At 48.5% G+C, this 19,838-nt stretch overlaps 1 protein-coding gene across 2 annotated transcripts; it reads right to left on the bottom strand.

Moving 5' to 3' along the window:
- Positions 1-162: 162 nt before the first annotated feature.
- Positions 163-19,781, bottom strand: DRAXIN (dorsal inhibitory axon guidance protein). Of its 2 annotated transcripts, XM_082328867.1 has the most exons (9): positions 19,660-19,781; positions 19,152-19,234; positions 18,076-18,234; positions 12,024-12,502; positions 10,498-10,685; positions 9,846-9,957; positions 9,407-9,496; positions 9,085-9,174; positions 6,097-7,052 (listed from the first exon to the last, which is right to left on the bottom strand). In XM_082328867.1, the coding sequence occupies exons 4-9, from the start codon at positions 12,478-12,480 to the stop codon at positions 6,940-6,942; spliced, it is 1,050 nt and encodes a 349-aa protein (XP_082184993.1). In that variant the 5' UTR covers positions 12,481-12,502; positions 18,076-18,234; positions 19,152-19,234; positions 19,660-19,781; the 3' UTR covers positions 6,097-6,939. The 2 variants fall into 2 exon arrangements, with proteins under 2 accessions (XP_082184994.1, XP_082184993.1); XM_082328868.1 differs by lacking the exons at positions 6,097-7,052; positions 19,660-19,781 and adding an exon at positions 163-317 and having other exon boundaries at positions 19,152-19,333.
- Positions 19,782-19,838: the final 57 nt, after the last annotated feature.

Here is a 19,838-nt window from a genome sequence, read left to right as displayed (position 1 = left end):
GGGCGGGAGGAGCCGGGACACCGCCCCGCCGCGCCCCACGGGGCGTCCCGCCGCGCCCGGCCGGCCCCGGGCCGCGGCGGCCCCTCCGCCTCGGTGGGGCCTCGGGCGCTGGCGGCTCGTCGCGGGGTGCGGAGGGACGGGGAGGCCCGGCCCCTGCCCGGAACCCTGCCCTCTGCCACATCTGTCGGTGCGCGGTGGTTGCGGAGCGTGCCTTTCTGGGCTCTGGGTGGCAAGCGGTGGCTTCTTGTCAGACGGCCGTCTTCCAGACGAGGAAATAGTCTGGATACTTTAGCTACCTGATGGGTATTGCACAGCACCTGTTTCCAAAACAGAAAGCCACCACTAGGTTAAAAGTGTACCTGGATGAGTTTGTTGACTCCAAACACCCAGCAAAACGGTTCATCCTGCTACTTACACACATAATGCAGCTGAGGGAGGGTTTGACAGTGTCCTTGGGCTGTAGTCAGAGTCCAGGAAGGCTAATGCGTGTATAGGACTTAGCAGCTTTCTGGAGGAAGAGAAAGCTTTTGTGCACACATCAGTCCTGTGGCAAAAAGGTGAGCAGTGACAAAGAGGCTCTTGATAAACACCAATAAAAAAGCAATTGCAAGGCGCTAGCTGTGCTCAGCTGTATCACAAGCTGTGTCACAAGTCAAGTTCAGGTCAGTCTTTGTGGTTGAGCACTGGAGTCTCTGGCCATGTAGCTAGAATGACTGGCAGATACTTAGTTGTTTCCTTTGGCCCTAGATTTTTCCCTAGAACTAGGTGACTGAACTCTCTGCCTAAAAGCCTGGTACAAATCACGAGTTCTTCATCTCTCATTCTGAAAGAAAGCTTCTCCCATTTTAGAGCTAGGGAAGTTGATAAGTCATCAACCCAGCCTCACATGGTACAGCTATAACTTACCATTTCCTGTCCAGTTCATAACAGCAGTCTCCTCCCCAAGTATAGCAAATGAACTAACAGAACCAAGAAGTCAGGATGACCCCTCTCAAACCTTCCCTTCCTTGCCCGATGTATGCTTTACCTGTCTGTAGCATAAGACTACAATGTTTTACTGGGTCAGTTGCTTTCTTGTCATCATTTATTCTTAGGGAAAAGATGGGGCCTCTAAGGAACGAGCAAGGAGTCAGAAGTTCATTGCAGAAGCTGAATGTGGAAATGTATGAGTCATCCTTCAATCCCATTTCCAGTTCAAGCAGTGCAATGCAAGGTTATGCATGAGAATTGTGCAGCGCTGAACCTGCACTCAGACATTCTCAAACAAGCCACAGATGTAGCCCTATCTAGCCTGTCCTTCACTGCACCCTGAGTGCTATTGACTGCTAATATGCAGCACACTTGAAGATCTCCCAAGGCAAATTATTAAATGCCAAAATGAAACAACCTAGAAAATGCTAACCAGAGGAAGCAGCAGAACAAAACTGACTGGCTGCATAGCTCAGAACAGCAGTAAAAAAAAAGGCCGTGAAAGTCCCCCCCAGGAATCTCTCAGTGTGCCACTTTACCAGATGAAAGATTGAAATATAACTCATCTGTTGCCACATGCCACATCAGCTGTGACTTCAGTTCTATTTCTGTCTTGCAGGGAAGCCCTGCCTCTATTCACAGAAGTAGTGGCATCAAATGGGACCAATGCTAGTGGTCCCAGTAATGTCAAGGACTGGATTTTACCCTAAATGACGAAAAGAAGATGTGACATCTGGGGTGGGGGGGAAGATAAAGAGAGACTTTGAATAGCCATATTGCTGGCTCAGTGTTTGGGTGCAAAGTGCAATAAGGATGCCCTTCCACCAGGATAGGTATCTATCAAAGGAGAACTGTTTGCTACAAAGACAAATTCCACTGTCCCAGTTTAAGTATAAGCACTGTTTAGATGCAGCAGTATGTGGGCGACTTTGCTCCTTTCAGCATTCTCACTCAGTCTGAGTGAGGCAGAGTCTCATTATCATTTATGCAGCATGAGCCATAATTTGAACTGATGTGACTGCTGTTTAATGCAAAGCATTCGTTTCCCCTTGTACAATAAAAGCGCTTTACTTCGTTTTGTTCATCAATGTATCGTGCAATTAATTCAGCCCTGCTTATTATATCCTGGGCTTGCATGTCATGGACTCAAGGGACTTAGAAACGTCTTAATGATCTCATGGATATGAAAACAATGAGAGCTATGATAGACATTATGCATTTGCACGTCTCTCACACCTGTCTGATCTGGGGGGGTTGGTTGTTTTTTATCTCTGCTTTGCTTTGCTTGTACCTTGTAAATTGCCTCTCTGTGTAACCTGCTGTCTCTGTTCCCTTCCCTAGGCTTGATAACTCAAAGCAACATAAACATGGTGAGAAAGATAAGCAGCAAGTTAAAGAAGACCTGCAGGGAGAAGCAGACGACCCAGGAGACTAGAAACAGGATACGGAGATTTTCCTGACGAGAAGACTGGTTCAGGTGAGTTCAGCTCACTCCAACTGATATCCAGCAATTAGCTACTTTATGTCAAATATATTGGTGGTATGTTTTGTGCACATTGACTGAAAACCTAATACACAGCTGGCTCCCTTCCCAACAGCATAAAAGTGAGGCTACTAAGGCAGAAATGCTTTCCTTTGCGTTTTCAGAACACTGTACCCTTGATGGGTAAGGTGATAGAAATTCCGTGGGGAAGCAGAGGAGCTAATACAATTGCTCCTGCTGTCCTTATCTGGTGCAAGGGGATGGAGACAAGCTCACCCCTCATAGTTCTGCCATTCTCATCCCTCACTTGGGGTCTAGTCTGAAGGTAACTAAAGGCTGCAGCTGACACCGGTGTCTTCGAGTTGTGCCCCTGGCTGGGGAGCTGAGAGCAATGAAGGCATCAGCTCGGCACAAATGCATGTGTTATCAACAGAGCTGTTCCGAATAAGCAGTGAGGAAGGGCATATAGAAGTTGTCCTGGCTCTACAAACTCCCTTTTAAATCCCAATGGGAAATCAGCAAGCAGAAACATTATTTGGATTGAAGGGGAAACTGAAGGCATTTTGTAATGCTGGTGGGGAGCCTCCTCCTGCAACTTCACTGCAAAACAGCCTATGGCAAGATGATTTGGGGAGTGGAGAGGGTTACACTAGTGCGGTATCTTGGCAAGTGCACTTGAAAGTCCTTTCCAAGCTCAGCAAGGAAAAGCTGCTCCTCTGTTTTTTATAATCTAACTAGAGCTTTGAGATATAATTGAGGGACTACACTTCAAGATTCACTGGCACTCTAGAAAATGAAGTGACATACCAAAAATGGGTTTATGGCATACATATGATCACTGAGAACATTCCAAGAAAACAACAGCCCTCATTTTCTCTGATAAAATATGAAAGCAATGCTTTATGTAGCAGAGAGTGACTGGCACGGACTTGAACAATTTAGTATAGCATGGGTTTGAAATTGAAGCACTTTCACACACTGTGGATTGACAACAGGGTAATTACTGGAGGGGGAGGGGGAGGGAGGAGAGAGGGTTTCAATAAAACACCCCCAAGCTAAAATGAATGCAGACTATTACAGACCTGAGACAGAATGATTCCCAAGTGTTTTAATTTGTGCTTCCACTCCTTGTCTCCCTTGCAGTCATCATTTTGGCAACTGCCAGCAACATCCCCGAGATTCAACAGCATTTGCAGAGCAGGCAGCTGCTGAGATGATTATGTCAAATCAGCACGCTGTCCTCTCTTTTCCATGTCTAATGATTCTCACCCTCAGAGAAGTGGTTTAAAATGATGCATACCCCTTGGACTCATTGTGAGGTTGCTCACAGCAGTAGCTGTAGAGCAGGAGTTTGGGTGGGACTCTGTCACTCACCTTTCTTGCATGCATGCCTTGCAATTAACTTTAAAAATTATTCCACAGAGCCCTGCTATGGCTGGTTTGGGCCTGATCCAAAGTCCTTTCAAGACAACGGAAAATCTTGCAAGCGCTCTGGCTTAAACTCTCTGGGGGCAGTAGAGAAGCTGCCCTTGTGTGAATTCTTAATTTGAGTTTCTCAAACAATCAGTTGAGAAGAACATATAAATCAAGACTTGCTGGACATTTGTCTCCCTCTCTCTCGTTCAGACCTAATGCCACCAAAGGCAGAACTGTCACTGACTGCGCTGTGACTGGGAGATACTGGGAAGGAAGGGGAAATTTGCTAAATGTAACCCAGTGATACTGTCGCTCTGCAGCTGCTGTCATGCCCTTGAGACAGGACAGAGCGGCACTAAAAAGCCTTGCTACGCTGAGAAGTGGGTTGGACGACTTGTACAAATGTTCCCCCCCAAGGTTTTATATCACAGGCTGGTCTTGCATTCCACACCTTGGCATGTTATTTACTCAACAGCTTTCCTTTGCGCTGCAATTGTGAAGTCAGTAGTTGATCTGGCTGATACATAAATCAGGTTGTCTGATGCATTTCACACTGCTGTGGCTGTGCAGCACGTGCTTGTGCCGCCACTCACCCTTTCTGCTTCACCTCTGCAACATCACAGTTTGATTCAGAAAGAATGAGTCTTGGTCATGGGCTCTCTTTCTGAAACTCCAATGTGAGCAATCAATCTAATAATCCTGTGACTTGATTTATAATAATTAATCAGTTTTCACTGACCTTAGACATTTAACTAATCCCACCAATTAAGAATAATCTGTTCTTTATATTCAGAGTTAATAGCAGACCAAAAGCTGAAAAAGCAAGAGCTGAAGTAGCAAGTCTCCTTTTGGAGTCTAAAAGCTCTGGCTTCAAATTCAGACTTGCTGTTTAAACCTGCTTGTATTTCACATGATTTGTGAAATGGTCTTGCCCAAAACACTGCCCAGGACACTACAAGGAGTCTGTATGTAGTGTATGGGGCAATTAACACCTGCATCACCAAGGATAAAGACCCCTGCAAAATCTCCTGCTTGCTTTCAATTGCACTGTTCCAACACAGATCTCGGCTCCTATATTGGAAAGCAGTGTGGTATCAAAACCTGGCTTTGATAATGGCTGTGCATGTGGTTCTCATCGGTGTCACACAGACCAGGGTTTGAGAGCTCTGCAATTGACTGTGATCAATTAAGGCCTTTTTCCCTTTATGCTTCCACTGACAATAGCCCTGGCAGCACCACCCACTATTCTGCATCTAGGCTGAGGGAGGGGCTGCATTTCTCTCTGGGTTAACAAATTGCATCCTTGCTGCAGTGGCATAGAGCTGGAGCCAAACCACCTTTCTTTACTCCTGCCTTTTGGGCTAAGACTGTAGTGCTGTAAGCAGAAATCTAAATAGCTACATCCAACCAAGTGGTAGGTTTTGCCTAAATGCTCCTGTACAAATTCCTCCTCTAGCATACCTCCTAGCAGCGCAGGTGTATGTCAGTCAGAATTGTATTTATAGCATACCTCTGTGGTCATGACTGGGCACTCATCATATTAGAGGCACAGACTATTATGCTAGCAGCATCTGAGTGAATACACAATGCAGAGTGACACTACAACAGAAACAGGAGTGCAAAATGGAGATTTGCCTACCTAAATGGAACACAGGGGGGTTTAGCGAAGCAGCATAAAGAGGATTCTGACCACAGCACCAGGATTAATATTTCTATTCCTACAAAAAGTGCTGTACATCTCCAAGTTCTTGAATTTAACATTTAAAAGGCTTCAGAGCTGTCTCCCGCCAGAAGCCAGGGTACTGGGGTGTTAGCAGCAGAAAAGAACATCTTCACCAACTAATACTACTCCTGTTTAACACAGGTAGCCTGTGTTGCTCTGATGTATCACTGAAGTCAGTAACTAAGTAGTAATATAAAGAAGCTTTTAACATCTGGCTGGCTACACCAGGCCGGAACTGACTGTTAGCTGCAATTTGAGTGAGGATACAGGGAAGCTTGGATCCCCAGTTTGGGTAGAGAAATTTTTCTACCAAGCAGCACAGCTGCTCTGTGTGATTACCTGAAGTCATCAGTGCTACCTGCTGGCCAGCTCCCTTATAGGCCTTTCTGGCTCCTGCCACATCCTTAGGTGCAGTCAAAGAAGCAGAAGAGTTGCACAAAGGATATCTATCGTATCTTTATTTACATATCATGGAAACACACATGCAACATGTCACAGGATTTACTACAACGGAACAGTCTGTCCCTATCTCCTGTTACCAAAAACTTTATTTTTGGCTCACTAGGAAAACTATCACTTCCCCAGAAAGCTCCTAAAAATAATCATTAAAAATAACAGACTTGGCAGGATAACTAAATGAGTGAGAGCTGCAGGCTGAGATGTCTTGCCACATCCTTGCAGAAACCAGGTGGTTCTCTGTAAGCAAGAAAGGAAGGAAGGAGTGGAACTGGATGGTCCCAAAGAAGACAGGTAGGAAGTGGCAGTGTATAACAGCTAGGGAATATCTGTCTGTAGCAGTAAACGAGGGACAGAGCAAGAGCTCTGTCGGAGGGTCTCCTCTCACCTAGGCAGCCAGCTTCCTGCTGATCCGTTTCCCATCTTTGATTCTGCCTGGAAGCTAACAAGCTTCCTATCCTCTAGGAACCTCTGATCCTTAAGGAGGATCTACCTTTCTTCTCAAGGAATAGTTAAGGGGTAAAGTTTATGCTCATATCCCCTTTGACTTGAAGGACCTTTTATATCTTGGCTCTGTTGAGAGGAAGAGATGAAACTGCAGAGCCTTTTCCTGCCAGGACCATCAGAACAGTAGTCATGATCATCCCTTACTAACCACGAAAGGGGACCCAGCAGGAATGTGCTGAGGGAAGGGAGGGGAATGCAGTCCTGGTATAGAAAACGCTGAGGCCACTCTATTTATAATTGACATGAGCTTCAGTCTTGTTGGAACCTGGCATGTTCAGAGCCTGCAGCTTCAGTCATTTGCTTGACTTTTTCCTCTAATTCCCATTGCTAGGTATAAACAGTTTGAGCCCAGCTCCTGACCATCCAAGGCAGGAGTCCCACCCTCCTAAACATTAATGAATGATCCCTGCTCTCCGTTGGCCGATTCGGGCTCCACGCAGCGCCCTTTCCTCCGGGTCACTCTTCGGTTCCGGTGGAATTTGGCATAACAGCGTAGCCCTATGGAAAAGATACGCATATGTGAGCAGGATGGACCGGGGCTCACTACAGCAGTAACATCAAACAATTAGCTCTCGGTCTCAGTTCGTGACAGAGACTGCTGCAGTGGGGACAGTCCCAGGGCTGGGAAGCCTGGGCTGTGTCAAATGAGGTGGCAAAGAAATGCTTCACGTGGGCAGGGCATATTGGTTTCTGGACCCTGCTGTTCTGTTTGGCTCACTGTTCTGGTTCAGGATTCATTGGCTCAGGCAGAAGGTTTCACTGGCTTCCTGAAATACCAATGAATTATCCTGATTGTTTCCAGTGATTTTATGAAAGCCCTGCTTGGTTTCCCCCTATTACTTCCCATTACTGTCTAAGTGATCTCTCCATTGGGAAATTACTGTAGACTTAATGTGCAGCAGCAATGGCTAGGGAGCTCCCCTTGCTATTTATTTCCCTGAAGCTTCAGGAGAGGAGGGAAGAGACTTTGAAACATTATTACTGGGAGGTCTGATCCAAAGCTCACTGCTGATCTCCTTCAGTTTCTCCGTTGTGGATGTTTGAAGCGCAGAGTCTGAAGGAAGCTATCTGATATAACATTGATGAATACTAAGCGGGGAAAAAAAGGCATTTTGTAAAAAACACCGGTACATATTCTTCCATGGCAGTGGAAGGCAATGGGAGCCTCTGGTCAGGGTAACTCATTGGTTTTTCGCACTGATATATTTGTCTTTTGGTGTCTATTGTCTGATTTTGTTACATCAGAATGTGCAGCTAGTTGGGCCAGACGGGGTACAGCCTATGTGTAAATAATTATCATGAAAGCCCTGATTTTCAGTAGCCCAGGACCTGGTCATTGGGGTTGGCAGGAGCTGGTTAGATCATCCTAGAAACTGCAACTCTTTTTACTTCCAGAGCAGGCAGCAGATAGCAACAGTGCCAGCACCCCCAGAGTGGGGGAGGCTGAGGATTTATAGCTTTTATAATGAGACAGCCCATAAACTGTCCTTGAGTGCTTGTACACCGGAGACCTAGCAGATGTCACAGGTCACTGAGCAGCCTTTTGGAGTGCATGTCCCTGGGCTATGTTAAGACCAGCTACCTTGAAGTTGGGTTTCTGCCCCTCATTACCAATCCCCCCAGGGCAGTCTGGCCTCCCAGAAGGAGAGCACACAAGATCAGAGCTCTGCTCTTATCTAAGCATCTCGCCTATCTTATCTGGACCCTACATCTCTGGGGATCTTTTTAATGCTACAGAGGATGCACATTTGGCATCAACTTATAACTAGCTTAAGTATAAAGCAGGGCCAGGGGCAGCCCTCGTTAGGCTTGCAGAAACACTTTTCTAGGCTAATCTATCAGAACATCGTCTCTGATGAGGACCTTCAAGTGTTACACAACACACCCAAGGTGAAGACTATCATTTAACATTGCAACTCCAGGAAAGCAGTCTGTTTAACTGGGTAAAAAGCAGGTGAATGACCTGGTCAAAGTCACTAGGTACCTAACACAGGTCACAAAATTTGGCAACCAGAGTTTTGTTCTGGCAGACAAGACCCAGTGCCTGGAGCTGATCCTGAACATGTTCGGACTAGGAGAGTGCCTTTCAACATCTTCACCACACAACTGTCTATTAAGGGCTGCTGTGGATTCTTCAGAAATAGTTTTAAGAAACAAAAGTCTGTGTCCTGCCCACACCTACTAAATTCCAACAGGTTCAGTAGAAATTAACTCAGGAAAGCCATATTAGGCATAAGGTCATGTAAAACAAGGATAGTAGTCTGTTTCTGTAACCTGTGATACTTGAAAGCACCATTGAAGTGTTAATATATTTTGGCTTCTTCTGTTAGGTTTGTAGATATCAGGATTTTTGTTTTCAAGAGGGAAAACAAAATGTCCTAGATGACTCAATGGTCACACTGTGAGTCAGTGTCAGGGAAAGGCTAAGAGCAGCAGAGCTTGGCTATTTTCACATGCAAACCACTATTCCAAGTCAACACAGCCAACTACAAAGCCATCTGGAAGGGGGAGAGCAAAGAGCTGAACTCACCTTCAGTGCACATACAGTCATCATAGCATTTGTTGTTAAGGCCTCGATTGTGTGGTTTGCAGAGGTGCTCACGCAAGTCGCAGCAAGAGCCTGCAACACAGGAACAAGGGTCAGCACAGCTCATTTATCCCCTTCCCTTGCAGGGCTACTGACACTCATGACAGCTCCATGGTACAGACATCATCTGTTCCCACAACACACCTGGAGAGCCTCTGCATACCACTTTCTATCAGTATTAAAAATCAGGATACTTGTATTAGAACCTGGGCTGGATTTCAAACAATGATGTTTGGAGAAATGACTCTACCAAGCTGATCCTGACCTGGGAGGCAGTCAAGGTGATGATCACATGGCTCTCCTTCAGCCGTCACAGTTTCATTTCCGCTGTTGGGGCTCTTACTGCGGCGTTTCTCTGTGGAGAAAAAACAGATGCCGATAGAAAATTTAATGCTAGTGTTTTTATTTTGGAGACTACGTTGTTCCAGGGTAAAAACAGCCTCAAACTTCAAGAGTTTGAACTCTAAACCTTCATAGTCTAATCTCCTCCCTGTTTCTCAACCCTCCACCTGTCATTTTTCCTCTGCCCTCAAACTATGCATCCAAAATGAGGAATATTCTGAAACTGAGCACAAAACACAATCAGCATTATGCTTTTTCTCTCTTTCCCCACCACTATGATCTCACATCTTTCAGCACATCTGTGATCATGGGACAAGCCTTACAGAATGACTTTTGGGAAAGAGGACAGGGAGGTTTAGCACCTTTCTTTTTAGCAGATGGCCACATTTCTGGTTTGAGATCCTCATAATCTGTCCAGTCAAAGAGTGCCATATCTAGGGTGGGCATCACATCCCCATCTTGCCTGAGGCGGGCCTGCAAACCACAAGAAATCAAAGAGACAACGGATTACACTTCTGTAGTGACACTGAAGTCTTTGCAAATTTTCCTGGTCTTTTTAGACCTTAAAAAGGCTTTATGATTCCCCCCAGCCCTCCACTCCTTCTTGTCCACTAGGGATTCTTGGCTTCTCATTTTCAGAAGGGAAGAGCTTTCCCTTGTTGCAGCTGAAGCCAAGAGAGAAGTTTCCGCTGCTTCTATGTGTAGACAAAAGGTGAGCAAGGAGCATTAGGAAATGATGCCTCTGCAGCCAAGTGCTCCTACTGCCTCTCTGGTCCTTGAAGCTGAATGAAGATGGCTAAGGGAGAGGTAGGGCAGGGAAGAGTAGCAACTGAAGGAACTGGTTATGAAGAAGAGGTGTTTAGATGTCTCCAAGACAGAGAACTGCTTTTGAGGGAGGGCTTTGGTGTTAAGCAAGCACTTACCTCTAACTGAAAAAAAAGGAAACCGGACCTTAGCTGCAGGAGATTTCTGCCTGCATCAGAAGTGCAGTGCAGTTACCAGCTCTCTCTTTACCTGTGACCGTGGTGATGTGGCTGGAAGAACAGGAGGCTCTTCTGTGGAAACAGCTAGTTCCAGTGCAGTGAAGAGAAGCATGGTGGGAGTCAGACTTGTAGCTTCCTCTGCCTGGAGGTTTTGAAACTGTTCTTCAAAGCTTTCAGGTTTCTTGTACAGGGAGCTTGGCCCAGCATCAGGAGTCTTCCCTGCAGAGGGCAACAGGTACAGTAGCATTAGCTTTCTCATCCCTTTTCTCTCTGTGTGCCACAGACTTGAGTCAAAGGAATTCAGATTTCATCCAGCCACTGGCCAGTGTTCTACCACCCTGAGCTGCTGTTTAGACCAGTGTAAAACAGTGTCACGTGCTATTAAAGTGATAGATCAAGTCCAGAGTATACGCATCTTGGTTTTTACACACTTAAGTCACACATAATCACACCTTCTTGAAGGTATGTCTCTCTCTTGCTTAAGAAGCAAAGGATTTCTTCTTCTGGTCTCAAGAGTACAAAATGTACCTGTTTAACCATTTTTAAACCAATGGATTAAGCTGCTTCAAATACCTGTGGATGCATTCTTATTTGATTTTAATAGTGGGTTATGTCAATTTAGCTCAAGTCAGGACCTACCTAACTGGAAATAAGAATATCTTCACAGACTGATCCCTGCTTTTCCTAAGTATTAATTTAAATATAGACCTTAAGGTAAACCAAAGAAACAAAGCCTGTTTTGTAGTCTGCAAATATTGCTTCAAACCAGCTTTGTTGCATACCCTTCTATATTGCTTAACATAAGTTCTTTAGTCAGTCCCCTGAGAAAACAACAGAGCTCTTCTTACTGATGCAGGGAGGCGTGATACTCAGGGATACTGACACCCAGCTTGTCAAATAGCATAGATTGACACAAATTGCCTGGCTTTAATAGAACTAAAGATTTACCACACTGAGCACCCCATACCACAGAGACACACACCCACAACTTGACCTGCACAGGAAAGCAGTCCCAGTCAAAAAAAAGCAGCATTTTATAGTAATTAGTGCAATTTCACATAGGCAAAACTTATATTTTTTTGTAGTTTGGCATCAATATAGAAGAATACAAGCTCTGATGAGAAGAAACTGACCTTCAAGCTAAGTAGGGGCTTTGTATTATTTCTAGTTCTGGTCATCTTTCGAAGTCAGTGGAGGGATTGAGCATGGCTTGGCCGTGTTAGTTCATAAATCAAACCATTTGCTAAAAAAGCAAAAAAACAAAGCAGGCCACCCCAAAACAACCCCTCGAGTCCTAGGAACTTTTAGAGCTCCCCCTGTAAGGCAAACCAGGTCATTTTCACAAAATTGCAGCCAGCAGTAAAAGCCTCTGGTTCTGGAGTTCCCCTTTTTTCTTGTGCCTCTTTTGTTTGGCAGATTTCTCCCTAGAGCAAGCACACATCCCACACCCTCCACATACCCATGTGGCTCAACCACAGCTGCATCTTCTTGCCCTCACACAAGTGACACTCATTTCCACTGACCCAACAGCCTCAGCTTCCCTTGGAGCTCAAATACCTCTGTGGTGTTTCAGCCTGTCCCTGCGGCTGTGTCGCCGATGCTCTCGGTTATGCTTCTTTCCTCTCTCAGACCCAGGGGACTGGTTCTCCCTCTCAGGATATGGGAACTCAAAACCCAGGAACACATCTTTATTCTGTTTCAGGGCTGCTGGCTGTCCCTCTGCTGCCAGCTCTTCCACAGCTGGAGCTCCGCTACCCATTCTGAGGGCCTCTTCCCCAGCCGGCTGCCCTCCAGAGGGCATGGCATGGACCCTGTCCTTCTTGGCCAAGCCATGCTTGTGGTGGTGCCCACTTCTGGGCTGCTGCAGCCACATCTCTTGGTTTTGAAGATGGTTGTTGTTCTCTGGGACATTTTTTAGCTTTGTGCCAGGGTCCGGGGAGACTGCAAGACTGATGTCAGAAAGAACCAGCACGCACAGGAAAAGGAAAGGAGAGAAGGTGGAAGAAGTTGCCATAATGCTGGGTGCTCTGCCTCACCTGCAATTAAAAAAAAAAGGCGGGGGGGGGGGGGGGGGGGAGAAAAAAATAAGCAACCAACTTCTAGGAACTGTAAAGGCAAGCAGTATTCAGACCTAGGACACGTAGATGAAAGCAGTTATGGTGTCCAGAGCTGGAAGTTATTTTCTTCCCTCCTCCTCTCCCAGCCCTGGTTACAGCAGCTGAGACACACGTGCAGGGCCTGCAGGGCTGAGAGGTCTCAGTTTCATGTGCAAATGAGGGCCATCAATCAGTAGGACATTTCCCTTTGATTCCTGACTAGCCCCCCTACCCTGCCATTCACAGCCTACCATCTGAGGGGCTGGGGAGCCTGGCTCCTGCAGGCCACAGCTCCTGAGCCGCCTGCACAGCACCAGCTGTCTGGCTAGGGCTGTTTGCTGCCAGGTTGGCATCCTGGGCCTGGCTGGCACTGGCCCCTCCTCACAGCTGGTTTCCTTGCAATGAAGATGTCAAGATGAACAGAACTGGAGGCAGATGGTGGCTCGCAGGACCAGCAACAGCCCTAAGCACCTCAAGACAGAGACACATACTGCTTCAGGGTGGCTGAAACTGGTCAAGGGAAGAAAAAATTTTGTGCTGATACCTCACAACGTAGCAGAGAAACAAATCTTTTGCTGTCAGCAGAGCAGGGGATGATGGTCTAAAGACCAGCAGGGAGGCAGAGTGAGTCTCCTCTAGCTTGTCCCACTTTCCCTCCTTGACCCTGCACAGGTCACTTCACCTCACCCCACCAGGTGAGGCTTTCACTGGGAGGGTAATTTAAGTCCAAAGAACACTGAGACCGAGTGCCTCAGCACAGTGGCTGCAGAGTATTCTCATTCATTCTGCTTCACTGTAATATTTTTGAGGGTCTTCCTTCATCCCTGTGTCCATATTATGAGACATGGCTTTGAGACATTGCACAAGTCAGACACTTCTCCAATTAGGTCATTCTCCCCTGTCCTTTCCCACAAAAGAGGGAAAGGGGTTTTCAGCATTTCCAGTGCAGCCTTTCACTTTGGGGTAGCTTTCTCAGACTGTCCTTCTCAAGCTGGGCAGCATGAAGGCGTACTTACAGCCAGCGTTCCCTGTGACACTGACTGTCAGAAAACCAGGCCTATGCTTACATTTGGGAAATACTGTCACAAAGTTACAGCCATAGCTCCTCACTCAACCGCTTCCCCATCCTTCCACCCCAGCTCCCAGTTGCACCCGATTTCCATCTGAGTGTTCACTAGGTGAACGACTTTGCTGCATAATTACAATGGCTTGTACTCCCTCCTCCAGGTGCTTTGCTGCTTGACCAGCCATTGTCACCTGTGAAGGGCAGCAGAACATCCTTTGAGGCCAATCTCAGTGCCTTTTTGTGGAGCTGACAGGAGATGCCCTAAGAATGGCCTTTGTTCTTGCTGTCCTCTTTTCTTTCAACCTATGAGACAGATGTGAAATGTTTTGAGTCAGTGAAACCTCTGCCATCATAGCAGCCCCAGCCTCATGGAGCATCTGGGGAGTTTAGAGGGAGATGTCTTCATCCTCTTAACTGAAAAGCCTGCTCACTTGTTCACCAGCTGATCCTGCCTTTCCAAGATTCACCTCTGTTATTGCTCAGAGCCTGGGAGCAAATTTTCAGTTCAGACCTCCCCTGGAAAGAGGTAGGCAGCACAGGGGCTTTCTCTTTAATGCAGTGTCTGAAAAGCAGGTCTTTCTACTGGCCACAAAGGGCAACAAACTGTTACTTGAGGACTGATTTAGGAGGTGCTGGGTAGTTCATTTGCTGAAGGCATAACACTGTGAAATAGTATTTTATTGGCAGCTATCTGGGACAAAGGAAAACCAGACCAACAGCTAAATCTATTAACAAAGCACTTGAAGTCCTGCTTCAAAACCAATGGAACAAATAGCAACCAAGCAAAACCCAAGCTCTGCATCCACAGTCTTTGTTTTTTCCTAGGATTTTCTCTTTAAGAACCAGAGCAAACCAGCTGGATCAAGGCATCACTCAGAACAACTCAAAGAGCTGGAAACAGCATCTTACATTTTCATCTGTAGGCAAAATGCCAAGAGGAGAGAACAAGTGCAGAGAATGCGAGGCAGGTGTCTCCAATCTCACTCACACAGACATGGGCCCTTTGATGGTGAACCTGACAGACACATTAGCTGAGGATTCTGGTTTTCAGCAGGAGCTAGAAAGCAGCTAAATGCTGCAGGGCAGTTAAACAGAAGGTCTGCTTCAAAGTGTAGGGGGCATTTATTTAAGCTGCCCAGCTGTCTTGTTGGCATGACACAGGATGAAAGTGCAGCTAGAGCACATGGGTTGCCTCATCTCTGCACTGGCTGAGAGGGCAGGCTAACATGCTGTGTTACCGTGTCACTGGGAATCTTGCATTAATAATGCAGATAAATACCCGTACTGCACTGTTATCAGGGGAGGTCTGAGCTGTTTGCCAAGCCAGAACAGTGCATAGACAAGTTTTGGTACCTTGGCTTAATGCAACACTGCTGTGCTAGAAGCACAGAAGTCCCAGCCTTCTCTTAACCACTTATTTCCATGCCCTGATCTATCTTTAACTTCAGAAACCTCTTCCTACCTTCTCCATTTTTCTTACCCTGCAGAAGCTGTAAAATTCACACTTCCAAAAGGCACCTAGAAAAAGTAACGGCATCCCTAGTTCTCCTCAGTGCTCAGGTTCCTCAGTGTCTGAGCACCAAAGTAAACTCCACTCTCTCCTCTGTCAGGACCACAGTCCACAAAAGAAGTCCGTGCTAGCCCTGGGCTCCGGCTGGTTGATGTAGGTGACGGCAATGTTGTCACACTGCTGATGGACCTTTTCTGCAAAGGGTGAAATTCTGCCCTGAGACATATTATGCCAGGCAGAAAGAAGTTTGGTCTTGTAAGGAGATGCTTTTCCTAAATTGCTCTAAAACAAATACACGTTACAAGTCCAGAATCCATCCTCTTCTTAGGGTTCATATATTAATAAAGGAAATAGCCAAAGGACTGGCCAAGTTAAGCTGATGTTCTTCACAACACCAGACCTACATCCTCCTTACTCCACCCAATGCCTTGCACTTCCTTTATATACCCTCAGGATTACGAGCCACCTGCCTCTTGAGTAGCAAATCTGCCTACTAACAAGAAAATGTGTAAAGCAAAGATAAGGCTTTAGAGCTACCCAGGGTGCAGGCTCAGGGCTGATGAATGAGTTGCAGTGCTGTCTCTCAGCCACTCTTTCTGATCCATCTTGGGTTAGTAGTGGATGGTCACAACCCTGTAAGGGAAGTTAGGGGGGGTTTGCGTCTTGAGTAACTAACTTTCACTGTGGGCGGTCTCTTTCTCTGGACTCACTGATACAATTGCTATTACTCTGCTCTCTGCTTGTAATCCTGCAAGGCAGCCATGAACTGAGTAGGTGTACAGAAACTCAGGCATGTTTTCCCCCTATAAATACAGTTATGTCACCTTGGTGGGGAAATAGGCTCTGAACCTGCCCCTGCTGTGTTTGTTTTGTATTTGACAAAGCAGGAACATGAGATCATCTATGTTAATTTGGTTATCTGACTTCTTAAAACATGATACGTGACAGTCCTAGCTTTAACTTTTCACATATGTTCTTCATGTCACAGCCAAGTGGAACAAAACTCTTGAACCGAGAAATAGAGATTCAAGAAAATTCATAGAAATCAAGATCCGATCCTTTATCACCCCAGACCACAATGATGCAGTTTGTATGCTCAAGGGCTGAACTAAGCTAGACCCAAGCATGCACTCTGGGCCAGATTTCTTTTTGGCTCAGGTAAGCTCAGACTTTGGCAGCAGTGCGTAAAGATTTCCTGGACTCCAGACAATCCCAAGCTGCAGCAATAGGCGAAGTGTATGTGCATCTACATGGGTGTTGTGCGTATGTGCATGTGTGGCAGGGATGATAGACAATAAATCCAGCTTCGTGTGCCAGGCTTCCTGTAAATAAGAAGCCATAGGGTGATGGATGGGCTTGGGAAGGCCTGGAGCAGAACGGACGGGGTAGGCTCTACGGTAGCTGACATGCAGAGAGCTGGCTGGAGCCAGGAGAATGGCATTGTGCAGATAAATGAGATTTCACTTCCCTGCTGGGTCTCTTTCCATCTGTTTTTCTGTTTCTGGAGGCAAATGCTGGAAAGCTTCATATACAATCTGCCAAGAGACCTTCCCATTTCAAAGGGATCTCTCCCAGCTTTCTAGGGTCCCCAAAAGCAGACAGGTAATCTTATATACACCCTGCTTTTTTCCTCTCCCAGGGCAAAAGTAATAACACTTTACTTCTCTCCAACATTTCTTGCACACTCACTTTGTAAAGAATATTTTTTTTTGCTGCTGGCCCAGACATCCTTGGGATGACAGAGCAGCAGAGTCCCCTGCTTACAGATCTCCAGTCCTTTTGAGACCCTCTTTGGAGCTGCCCTCCTCCTTTCTTAGGTTTCCTGTATCCATCATCACCTTTCCTTCCTACCTTGCCTTTCATATTTATCTGACTCCAAAGTTTCCTTGTCCCTCATGACTGTGTTTGGTGTGACAGATTTCCCCTCTGCAGGTATTTAGGCTAGGCTAATTGAATCCCGCCACCACCCTTTGAAAGATCTGCTTTCCTTTTGCTTGTGTTGTTTTCTTTCACTTTCTGCCATCACCAAACAGCACTCCACTGTAGGAAGGGACAAATTCACTAATACACTAATTACACTAGCGGCACAAGAGACAGGACATAGAGATTCAGGCTTGTAGGGGGTTGACTAGTAGCTGTGCCTCCACAAAGTATCTTCCTGGGGCAGTTCATATCCAGTGACCACTCAAAATGTCACTCGCTCAACATGAGTTGAAGGACTGGAACTGGGACTCTGTTTTTGCTGACCCACTGGCCCAGGCAATCCCTTCCCTTCACCCGTCAGCTCTGGCTGACAGTCTGCGCTCTGCCCTCCTAACCACTGAGGACAGAAGTGGCTTGATCACACAGCGCGACCCAGGAAACACCCCCTCCTGCAGCCCAGACTTGGAAGTAAGCTGGCAGTTTTGTACTTGTCACTGTCACTGCTAAGCTCCAGCACCCTGGCTCTGAAGACCACTGGACACCTTGCAAATCCTTCAAGTCCCTACGTGCCTCTCACCTTCAGCTGCAGCCATGCCACCCTTTCTCCTGTGCCTACCCTGACCCGCACAGAGAGCTTCACTGCTCTCAGTGTCAGCACACGAGCAGGCAGGGTGCAGCACCAATACCCTCCAGGGACAGAGCAGCCCAGCAAGTCACTGTATCGAAGTGGAAGAGGGGCACATGAATGAATATGCAGTACCCTCTGCTCTGCTTCGTTCTGGGACTTCACAGAGTGGCTGACACAGCCATCACAGGCGACCTGCTATCAAACAGAGTCTACTCTACCCAATAATGAGATTAAAATAGCAATGAGTCTGAGATTAGCATCCAAGATATAGTCGCTTGCTGTCAGCACAGCAGAGAAGACTCTCCAGTTTAATGCACAATGCCTGGTGACAAATAAGACACAATCAATAGCAAAGGTCATTGCTCACCCAGCTGGAAAGCACTCACCAGCCTGACAGGGAAGAAGGGGGGCAGATTTGGCCCGATCTTCACTGGGGGAAGAGGTGGATGTGTCCTGACTGGCAGAACAGTTAGGCTGCGCTTTCAACACTTTCCGTGCATGTCGTTCTCACTTTGAACCAAAACGTGTAGGATTAATGCCTCCTTCTGCAAGGGAGAGGAGATGGGAATACAAAACCATTTCCATTAAAACATCTGGTTGACGGAAGACTTCAGGTGTGAATTGGATAAATGTCACTTAAATCCTGCATGATGAATTACTGGCTGTAATAAGCCATTAACTGATGCCAAATTGATTTAATTCAGAAATGAGATCTCACTTTTATCAATAGAGGAAGAGCAGAGAATAACCCGTGGGTACTGAGGGGCTCGGTGGATGGCAGCGCACGGCTCTGCAAACACAATGACTCGGTGGGAAAAGCGTCCTTCGCCCCCCGGCCGCTTCCCGCAGCAGCTCTGGCTCAGAACCGGGACGTACCCCTGGGGTGCGCGGGGGCTCGGCAGCTACCTGTGAGAGGGCCGATGCCTCTGTCCGAGGCGACTTTGCTTCCAGGGAAGGGGAGAGCCATCTCGGGAGAGAGCTTGCAGTAGCCCCTGAAGTAGCGGGGACTCGCAGCAGGGTGGTGGGGCGCAAGCCCCAAAGCCCACGCCGCACACCCCTGCGAGGGGCACGGCGCGGCACGGCGCGCTGGGGGCGAGCCGGCTGGCAGAACCGCGGCGGGAGCGGCGGAGCCTGCAGCCCGCTGCCCGGCACGGCTGACAATAGGGCGGGCTGGAGGCACCGCGCACCGGCGCTGTCCAGGCTCGGTGCTCGGCTCCCGCCGCTGAGCGATGCCGCCGCGACCCGAGGCACCGCGCACCGAGGCCGTCCCGGCGGCGGCAGCCTGGAGGCGGCGGTGCTGGGGTCCCGGCACCCCCGGCCTTTGTCTCCTCCGGGGCTCACGGAAAGTGGGAAAGTGCCGCCCCCCCTCCCCATCCCTGCGAAAGCAGAGGGAAATCGGCTCGGTGGAGCGCGGACCCCCGGCCCCGGGCAGGGCGAGCGCGGTGCGGGCAGCGCTGCCTACCTGTGCGCAGCTCCTCGGTCTGGGCTGAGCCCGGCAGGCAGGGCAGGGCAGCGGCTGTGCGTGCAGCGGGAGGGGAGGCAGGTCTGCCGGGGGGGCAGAGGGGTGTTCAAACCCGAGAGGAGGAGGAGGAGGAGGAGGAGACAGGGGGAAGGCAGTGGGGGAATGTGGAGAGGAACTGGGGACGCCGGGAATCCCGGGGGACTGGGGTGCATGGTACGGGGGGAGGTGGGGCGGGGAGGGGCCGAGGCTGTGCTGGGCGCGGGGGGTGCAGAGGGTGCTGTAGGGGGTGCGGGGGGCCATGATGCGGGGGTGCCCGGTGCGAAGGAGCGGGGGGATGCGGGGGTGCCCGGTGCGAAGGAGCGGGGGGGTGCGGGAGCGCCGGTGCGCGCTCCCGCGGGGCGGCTGGCAGGAGCGCTCCCTGCCCCGGCCAGGGACCGGGGCAGACAAAGGACGCAGACAAAGGCGGGGCGGCCCGGCCCGGTGGGGTGGCGGCCGAGTCCCCGCTCACCTGCACGGCGGGGCGGGCACGGCGCTCCCGCTCCCCGCAGGAGCTCCCCCGCGTTACGGTAACGGGGTGGGACACCGGGCCGGGGGACCAGGGTCCCCCGCTCCCTGCGCCGAGCACCCGGCCAGGCGGCAACGGAGGGAGCTGCGGCTGCGGCGCGGGGGGTGCGGGCCGGGGGCCGG

This window comes from Platalea leucorodia (genome assembly GCF_965183815.1).
Source record: "Platalea leucorodia genome assembly, chromosome: 17".
Classification (NCBI taxonomy): Eukaryota; Metazoa; Chordata; class Aves; order Pelecaniformes; family Threskiornithidae; genus Platalea; species Platalea leucorodia.
The sequence above is the reverse complement of the archived record's forward strand: the minus strand, read 5'-3'. Positions and strand labels throughout refer to the sequence as shown.

Bases quoted from the DNA above. Each gene is read 5' to 3' on its own strand.
- DRAXIN (XM_082328867.1), bottom strand. From the start codon at position 12,480: ATGGCAACTTCTTCCACCTTCTCTCCTTTCCTTTTCCTGTGCGTGCTG. The intron at 10,686-12,023 runs GTATTTGAGCTC...TGCCCTCTGCAG, and splicing joins CAGGCTGAAACACCACAGAG to GGAAGACTCCTGATGCTGGG. The intron at 7,053-9,084 runs GTGAGTTCAGCT...TCTTTTCCATAG, and splicing joins TGACTGTATGTGCACTGAAG to GGCTACGCTGTTATGCCAAA.